The sequence below is a fragment of the Neophocaena asiaeorientalis genome, unplaced genomic scaffold (assembly GCF_003031525.2).
Source record: "Neophocaena asiaeorientalis asiaeorientalis breed wild unplaced genomic scaffold, Neophocaena_asiaeorientalis_V1.1 scaffold629, whole genome shotgun sequence".
In the NCBI taxonomy this organism is placed as follows: domain Eukaryota; kingdom Metazoa; phylum Chordata; class Mammalia; order Artiodactyla; family Phocoenidae; genus Neophocaena; species Neophocaena asiaeorientalis.
This window is the reverse complement of record NW_020175468.1, coordinates 889,841-899,588: the sequence shown is the minus strand read 5'-3', so window position 1 is coordinate 899,588 and position 9,748 is coordinate 889,841. Positions and strand designations below refer to the sequence as shown.

Sequence of the window (9,748 nt, the reverse complement as noted above, 5' to 3'; positions counted from 1 at the left end):
GCGGTACGCGGGCCTCTCACTGTTGTGGCCTCTCCCGTTTTGAAGCACAGGCTCCGGACGCACAGGCTCAGCGGCCATGGCTCACGGGCCCAGCCGCTCTGCAGCATGTGGGATCTTCCCGGACCGGGGCACGAACCCGTGTCCCCTGCACCGGCAGGTGGACTCTCAACTACTGCGCCACCAGGGAAGCCCTGTACCTAGTTTTGATTGACATTCTGTGGGCTAAATTCATTAAAGCTCTCCTTTCTTTGTGCATTCTTCATTCACTTCTTCACTCATTCACTTACCCAATGTAAAATGTCACTGAAACTTTAAACTACCTAAAGACAATCTGCAACCCACCTCACAAGCATTTAATGTTACTTACTATATATACATTTTAGATTAAAAAAGGAAATAGAGGGCTTCCCTCGTGGCGCAGTGGTTGTGAGTCCGCCTGCTCAAAAAAAAAAAAAAAAAAAAAAAAAAGGAAATAGAGCATGGTCCTGCCATCAAATGCCTTCTGATCTATTTGAGTTCAAAGAACTGCATATAGGTCAAAGGGACAGGAGAAGAGGTTGAAAGGGACAGATGCCCAGGTGACAGGCAGGAACACGTCTTGGAGCAAGAATGCACATGTCCTGCAGACACTTGGTAGCCACTGCAGTGTTTTTCATATACAAAAGTATGCTACGCTCAGAACGGCCTATTAGAAATTGGACTACGTACTAAATCACAATACTCAAAAAAAAGCAAACACAAAGCTTTCACTGCGTGCTATGTATCGTTCTAAGCATCTTACACACAGTAACACAACGATCTGCACAGTAACCTTTATGTAAGCACTACTATTATCTTTTTTTAATAGGTAAGGGATTTTTAAAGTTTTCTATCTGTGCCTGTTATACCTCCCACATTTCCTTAGGAAGATGACTTTTCACTCGGTCCACTGTCTGGATGAGAAAAAGAAGTAACAGGAAGACCCATCTTCACACTTAAACGTCCAGGAAATCTTTACTGAATTCATGTGCTTCCTTCTTAAATATAAAGTAAATCTTGCAACACATTTTTATCTTTTGTGATGGTTTCCAGTATTAACAGAGAAATGTAGGCAACCCACTTCTGGATCCTGCTGCTTATGTGGCAATGTTCTAATTATCAGCACCTTGCAGGACCCTATGACATGCAGATGAGCTTCCCTTCCTGATTAGCTATTCTGTATCATTTATTCTATCTCCCAATCTAAGCACGTCCCTCCTAGCCACAATGTATCTATATATATTTTCTCTTTGATTGGATACATTTTAATAAAACTCCAAAAATCAAAAATTCAAAACGAACTGGGAAAAAAACCAAACAGCTCACCTGGGACTTGGTCATTTTTAACAGCTTTTAGGAAGTGGCCACCACATTTAGGATCTGTCCTGAAATCCTGGTAATGGTGTCTCATCAAGGGTATCCTTAGCAAGGATGAATTTCTGGGCTTGAGACTTCCTTTTTTCCTTTACAGGAGTGGCCTTATTCTAGGAAGCCGGCATCTATGGATTCAAGAAAAGATTTGTTTAGTATGGAAGTAATGATAAAAGCAAGTTCCCATACGTGCAAGGAACTGTTTCAAGTATGTTCTTTTCTCACTTAACCCTCACAACAACCCTATAACGTACAGATGATAATTATTCCATTTTAGAGAAAACTAGCAGAGGAAAGGTTAAGCACCTAGCTAAAACCCAACAGCTAGTAACTGGCGGAGGAAGGACTAAAACACAAACCCCCAGAATCAATAAATCCCCTGAGTCTAAGGAGAACTACCAGCATTATCCTTTCATCTTAGCCAACCAACACAAAAAGTAGGAAAAATATCAAGAACAACTATTTTAAGACCCAGAAGTCAGAGAAAAGGAAAATAAGGTGAGAATTCCGTGCTGTAGCTCACTGCCTGGATAGACTTTCCAGTCCAGAGCACAGGGAGAAGGAACCCCGAAACCGTCCGCAGTCTTGCTGAGTTAATGATACAGAATTTCAAGTCTGAGAAGCAAAGGTGGCTAGAGTTTGCCAGGCAGTACCTCAGAAAAAAAGGAGAAAAGTCACTCTGTAGATATGCAGAGGGCTCCTCTGAGTCTCTGGCTAAGGATTGGTGAACTGAGGAAATTACCAAGGCTCCTGGAAAGGAGGAGGTGGAACAATTCCTGGAGCTCACACGAGACCAGGAATACTTAGCATTCCCACTAGCCAGGGTTAGAAAGACCTTCCACCAGGACTTCAAACGGAGACCTCAGAAGAGTACTGCCCCAGTAATAGGTACAGAGTAATCACAGACAAAAGACTGTCTCGGCCCCACCTAAGAAAGTTGAAAAGAAAGCCTCCGAAAAATCAAACCTTTTCAAAGTAATTTGACTACATGCCAGAGCAAACCTCAAAAGTAGTTAAAGGAATAAAAGAAAATCCTGTAAACAACAATATCAAACTGACAATATCTGACATCCAATCGAAAATTACCAGACATGCAAAGAAGCAAAAAAATATGACCCAAAGCCAAGGGAAAATTCAAGCTAGAGAGACATGCCAAAATGACAAAAGGGATAGAATGGGCAGACTAGTACATTTCTTTAAAATTATACACACACACACACATATATATACATATATAATATGGAATATGTATATATTCCACAAGAGAAAAGCATGAGCATGATGAGAAAAATAATAAATTATTTAACAAGTGCCGTTGAAACAAATAGGATATTCATGTTTGCCTCAAACCAAAATTAACTCAAAATGGATTATAAATGTAAGGGTTAAAACTATAAAACTTCTGGAAGAAAGCATAGAAAAATTTTAAGTGAGGCAAAGATTTCTTTTTTCTTTTTTTTTTTTTTTGCAGTATGCGGGCCTCTCACCATGGTGGCCTCTCCCGTTGCGGAGCACAGGCTCCGGACGCGCAGGCTCAGCCATGGCTTACGGGCCCAGCCGCTCCGCAGCATGTGGGATCTTCCCGGACCGGGGCACGAATCCGTGTCCCCTGCATCGGCAGGCGGACCGCCAACCACTGCGCCACCAGGGAAGCCCCAAAGATTTCTTAATCAGGGCACAAAATGCATGATAAAAGAAAAAGTTGATAAATTGAACTTCTTCAATACTAAAAATTTGTGATATTCAAGAGACACTGCTAAAAAATGAAGAAGGATCAAGCCACAGGCTAGAGGAAAATATTAACAAAGTATGTACCTGACTAAAAGACTTCTATTTCAAAAATACGAAGAACTTTTCCAACTTAATAAAAGCAGAGACAATCCAATAAAAAGGAACAGAAGTTTCAAACAGACACTTCATCAAAAAAAAAAAAAAAAAAAAAAAAAAAGAGATGGCAAATAAGCATATGAAAAGTTGCTTTGGGCTTCTTTTGAATAAGGCCACTCCTGTAAAGGAAAAAAGGAAGTCTCAAGCCCAGAAATTCATCCTTGCTAAGGATACACTTTGACTTGTACATCAATGTACATTACAGCTTCATTCAAAATATCCAAAACCTACTCCCCCAAATCCAAAACATCCATCAACTGGGGAACAGATAATATTGTGGCTTATTTGTACCACTGAATATTACTCAGTGACAGAAAGGAATGAACTAATGATACATGCAACAGCATGGATGACTCTCAAAAGCATTATTTTAAGTGAAAGAAGTCAGACATCAATAACCTCTTACTGTATCATTCAATTTGTATGAAGTATTAGAACATATATAACTATGGAAAGCATGTGATTGTGAGGGAACAGGGGATGGAGGTATGGTCTCAATGAAAAGAGGCACAAAGGGACTTTTGGGGTTGATGGGAAAGTTCTATACATTGATTCCAGTGATGGTTAAAGGATAGTATACCTTTGTGAAACTCATCAAATTATACCTGAAGAAGTGGTGAATGTATGTACTGTATGTAAATTTTAAAAATTAAAGTGTAGTTGATTTACAATGTTGTGGAAGTTTCAGGTGTACAGCAAAGTGATTCAGTTATATATATAACTTACGGGTTATTTTCCCTTATAGGTTATTACAAAATATTGAGTATAGTTTCCTGTGCTATACAGTAGGTCTTTGTTGGTTAACTATTTTATATATAGTAGTATGTATATGTTAATCCCAAACTCCTAATTTATTCCCTGTTCCCCTTTGGTAACCATAAGTTTGTTTTCTACGTCTATGGGTCTATTTCTGTTTTGTATATAAGTTCATTTGTATCTTTTTTTTTTTTTTTAGATTCCACATATAAGTGATATCATATGATATTTGTCTTTTTTTCTGTCTGGCTTCCTTCACTTAGTATGATAATCTCTATATTGTATATAAATTATACCTCAGTTAAACTAACCTCTTGCCTACAAAAAGCAAAACAAATACAGGCTGTCTGCATCTGAAGACAAAATCCATGACCTTAAAGTCTGCAATGGAGTCTCAACTGAAATCTCAAATTCATGTTTCTTTTTGAGACTTCATCTTCACTCAAAACCCCGGCTGGATCTCTTGGCAACTCTACTCAGTGCTGACTGTTAAAGAATTAACTCTGGTGATGAAAAATTAATTCTAACACTGAGAATAACTTAGAGGTGCCAGGACAGCCGAGAAATATATTAATGCAACTTACTCTCAGTATCACATTGCTGAGAACTCCGAAGGACAATGCAACACTGTGTCTTAGGCGGACAGAGAACTGAAGAAAACAGATCTAGATTTCAAGGACAATATGTGAAAGAAATTTGTGGCCAAAGAAATGAGGCCAATCTCATTTATGAACTTAGTATAAAAATCCTAAATATTTAAAAGATGAGGAAACCATGTTCACTGATAGAGAGGAAGAATACTAAGAAAACAACATAGGAAGAATTATACAATGCACAGATAACTTTATTCCAGGAATGCAATAGTGTAGTAAGAACTATTTCGTTATCTCAATAGATAAAGAAAAGACATGTAATAAGATGCCATAGCCACTCACAATTTTTTAAAATGCTATTAAACTAGAAAGAGACAAGAACTCTGTTAACTTGATAAAGAGTATCTACCAAAAAAAAAAAAAATCCACGGCATAGGGACATGACAAGGATAGCCATTCTCAGAACATTTAGCCAAAAATGTATCACATTTTGGCTAAATGTAAAATGGGGAAAATAAATGGAAGGAATGAAGGAATAGAAAAGAAGAAGCAAGACTGTCACTATGCAACTGCTTTAAGATCAACATAAAAATTAACTGCAATTTCATATTCAAACAACAGTAAGATTTATAAGGAAAAGACACAATACCAACAAAACGTATAAGGTACCTGAGGGGGAAATGTACAAGAATAAAGTTTTATTACACCAAAAGAATACAAATTATAACCAGTCAGATGGCGAGACACAATAGGGTGAGGTCTAGGAGGGTCCCAAACCAGAAGCTTCCACTGTCCTTTCCTCTTGGTGTCAGGACACGCTGCTCATCCAGCATATCTATGTGTGACAACATGCAGGGTATCGCCAACCACAGAAACTCACCTGAGCTTCAGTGTTTACAGTTTGTATTAGAGTTTCATTAAATACGCATGATGGATCTAATCATTGGCCATGGAACTCAACCTCCAGCACCTCTACCCTCCTGGAGGTTGGGCTGATATCACCTGGTTGGTCTTGCCAGCGTAAACAGTTCCAACCTGAATCATCTCACTAGCATAAACTACAGACTCACCATGAGTTGCCTCATTAGCGCAAACCATCAGGGCCCACCATGAATAATGCAGTCATCTCTATCATTCAGGATATTCCAACAATCTAGAGGCTACCTCCCAGGAACAGGAGACAAAGGACTGCCAATTGTTTATTACAAAATAACCAGCAAAAGACTAGCATTCTATATATGGGACTACTTTCTAAATATGAGTTAGGAAGAGACAAACCTCTCAGGTTTAAAATTGGCCAGTGAACATATAAAAAAGATGACCAACCATGTTAGTGACAAGAACAGTGCATATGGAGACCACAATGAGATAGGTGTCTCTTATACTCAAAAGATGGTCAAAAAGCAAGAATGAAAACACTAAGTATTGGAAAGCCTATGGATCAAAAGGCACTTTTTAACATTGCTGATGAGAGAGTAAGGTGGTACAAAAGCAATTTGACTTTCCCTTCTAGGTAAAAATTCATCTACTTTGTATTAGAAATTTCATTTCTAGGTATACACCCTAGACTAGACAAATTCTCACATCAACTGGGAGACATAAGAATGTTCGGAACTTCACTACTAGCAGTAGCTGAAACCCAGAAACAATATAAATGTCCAACAACAGGAGAATGGTTGTACGAGTTATGTTGTATTTATGCAATGGAATTCATAATAATGAAACAAACCTACCTCCAACATGGATAAATCACACATACGTAATAAGTCAAGACAAGCAAGCTTCAGGACTTCCCTGGTGGCACAGTGGTTAGGAATCCGCCTGCCAATGCAGGGGACACGGGTTCAAGCCCTGGTCCGGGAAGATCCCACATGCAGCGGAGCAACTAAGCCCATGCGCCGCAACTACTGAGCCTGCGCTCTAGAGCCCAAGAGCCACAACCACTGAGCCCGTGTGCCACAATTACTGAATCCCGCGTGCCTAGAGCAACAAGAGAAACCACCGCAATGAGAAGCCCGTGCACCAAAACAGTAGCCCCCGCTCCCTGCAAGCCTGCATGCAGCAACAAAGACCCAACACAGCCAAAAATAAATAAATTAATTTAAAATAAAAAAGAAAAGAAAAGCAAGCTTCAGAAGACCATATAATAATATCCTTATTATAAAACTTACAACCAAGAAAAACTAGAGTGCACTTTTAAGGTATCCATATACATATGATAAAACTATAAAAGTCAAGGGAATAATGCATTCTAACTTGTGAATAGTGGTTCCAAAGCTTGGGATGGTTAGGTGGGACTCAGAAGATGGAACAAGGATGGAGGACTTTCCCATTTTCCAATGATCAAACATGACATTCATTAAACAAAATTATAAAGAAAAGCCAAGGTAATCAAATTTCTAAATTGGGCTATCTATATTAGAAAAGAAGAGAAGGATGACATGCCCATTGTTGCTAAAGATGTAGAAAAATCTGGCACACTGTGTGTAGAAGCATTATAGAATAGCAAGTTATTGGGGAAGTTTGGTAAAACTAAATCAGAAGCCTCTGAAATATGCATTTGACCTACTTTTATAAATTAAAAACAGAAAAATATCCATAATATATAATTCAGTTAAAAAATACATTTCAAAACATTACAGGTAGTTTACAGATAGTAAATCGGGGGTTAATTTTTTTTTTTTTTTACCACTCTCTGGGGCTTGTGGGATCTTATTTCCCTGACCAGGGATCAAACCCCGGGGCCAGGGAATTCTCCGAGGGTGATTTTTATTTCCTGCTTTTTACTGATAATAAACATACAATGATATTCTGATTTAAAAAACTTAGAGATCTCCATTTAATATCATATATAAAGTCACATAGGAAGATGATTTTTTTATTATTCTAACTTAATAAAAATAAGTTGAAAGTATTGTTTTGAGTAGAAAAAAATCCCATTAGAAAGGTATACATTTGAATAATAATAGCTACCTTCTGTCAAATACCTACTTGTTATATGGACTTAATATTTGTGTCCCTCAAATTCATACGCTGAAGCTTCAATGTGATGGTATTTGTAAATGGGGTCTTTGGGAGGTAATTAGCGTTAGATGAGGTCATGAAGACAGGGCCTTCATGAGAACTGGTGAGGTAGATATCAATTTGTTTGAATGGGAAAACTGAGACTTATAGAACTTGGTACTTTATCCAGAGTCACAGAAACAAGTGGCAGAATTGACATAAAAAGCTAGGATTAACTTGATTTCAAGCGCGTACAAGCACACGTAAACTCTTAAGTATTCATGGGCACGATTTTAACAATTCATGGATCTAGATGGCAGGTATACAGCAGAACATTTGGCTATTCTTTCGACTTTTCTGTATGCTTGAAATTCTCCAGTATAAAACGCTGGGAAATATAATACCCCAATGCTCAGCACACACCCAAATGTCTGTCTACCTGAGGCCTTTTTATGTCCCAACCCCCCTCAACCTCTCCTAAGGATACCCACACAGTTCCCCAACCTGCACTTCGCTGTCGCACCATTCACAGCTCCCCAGACATCTATCTTTCACCCACTGGCCCCTCCGAAGCTCAAACTCCAACCACAGGAATCCCAGGTGACTAACCCCCAAGCCCTATCCTCACCAACCTATCCAGATGGACCCCTTTGATCACTGGCTCTTCCACCTCCTCTTTCCACCGCCTGGGGCGGGGGCGGGGGGCGGGGGCGGCGATCCGTCGCCGACCTGTCGTTGTCAACGGCAATGGTCTCTCGTTACTTCCTCAACCCACTCCTCAACACTGATGCTGGCCCAAGCTACCCACAACGCCCCTAAAACTCCGAGGCCGCCTTCAGCAACAATCCTCCACGAGTACCCACCACAAACCACATCTCAAGTCAGAATTCCCACCACGCGGGATTCTTAAATCCGCTCGCAGAAATCTCACGTAGCCTCAAATGCCAATTCTGTGACCTTACGCTGGGGGAAGCCAAGCTTTGGACGACACTTCCGTTTCCGCTGACGTGAGTGGCGGGCCCCTGTTAAACACTCACATTCAAGGCCACTTTGGAAGTGAGCGATGCGTTCTGATGCCTGGAGGAATTAGTGCCGTGCAATATGGCCGCGCCCACGGCGTTACATTATGTTGGGAGCGGCCATATTGGATCGTGCGCCGCCATTTTGGACCGTCCTGCCTACCAGTACGGAGAGGCGGAAATTCAACCGGTGTCTCCAAGATTTTTCATCCTGGGCTGTTCCATCTCTGCAGCTGCTCAGCTACATCTTCAGTAGCGTTTCAGCACTCTCGCCTACAGTCTTCCGACCTGACCCGGGAGGTAAACCAGTCACAGGCCAGGCCTAAGCAGAATGGCCACGCCCACTCTCTTTCGGATCCCTTTTTATGCCGCAGGAAAGACGTGGCCGTGTTGGGAAGGTTGGGGCTTCGGGACAGAGAAATGGGGAACGTTTGCAGACAGGATGCCGGTTAAACGTTGGAGAGAATGGGGATTAGGAGGCTAGAGCTGTAGCTGAAGGAGCAGAGGTGTTACGAGGAGAGCACTCGTGGATGTACTTCGTGAGGCGAGACCGTGAGGGGGTGAGGACCGGGGCAGATATGTTTTGTGGAGCAGACACTGGCAACCACAATCCCCGCCAAAAGAGTATCACTTCTGTCTCACGGTACAAGGTGACTCTGTAATAGAGGCGGAGCGGGCGCGCAGCACTTAGCTCCAGGGGTTAGAGGTCCCGCTCTCTCGCAGTGGACCACCCGGAAGAGAGTGCGGTGAGAGGCAGATGGGGACCTCCTCCGAGGGGCCCTCGAGGACCCCTGGCCTTGGGCCTGGCGGGTGAGGTGGGGGGCCTGGGGACAGTCTGAGGACTGTGTGCTGCAGAGCTGGAGAGCCCTCGCCACTGCCGCCCACTAGCTGGGCCCGGGCCTTGAAACAGACGGGAACCTCTCCCCCATCCCTGCCTCTGGGACCTAATGGCGGCAGTGGTCTCCATGGGTCGAAGTCCGCAGGACCCTGCCCCTGTTTGCGCTGCCAGAGGAGCCTGAAGTCTGACTGGAGCCTGGGCACCCGGCTCCCTCAGTGATGACAGCTGGGCAGGGTCTGGAGACCTGGCCCTGAGGGCACCGC

At 41.9% G+C, this 9,748-nt stretch overlaps 1 protein-coding gene across 1 annotated transcript in view; it reads right to left on the bottom strand.

The window, feature by feature from the left end:
• Positions 1-8,596, bottom strand: part of LOC112415477 (zinc finger protein 268-like) — a 13,221-nt gene extending 4,625 nt beyond the window's left edge. Inside the window, exons 1-2 of the mRNA XM_024768501.1 lie at positions 8,492-8,596; positions 1,345-1,517 (exon numbers count right to left, since the gene is read on the bottom strand). Of these exons, the coding sequence (XP_024624269.1) occupies positions 1,345-1,359 (15 nt within the window). The 5' untranslated portion in view covers positions 1,360-1,517; positions 8,492-8,596. The remainder of the gene's footprint in view (positions 1-1,344; positions 1,518-8,491) is intronic.
• Between the last annotated feature and the right edge of the window lie 1,152 nt (positions 8,597-9,748).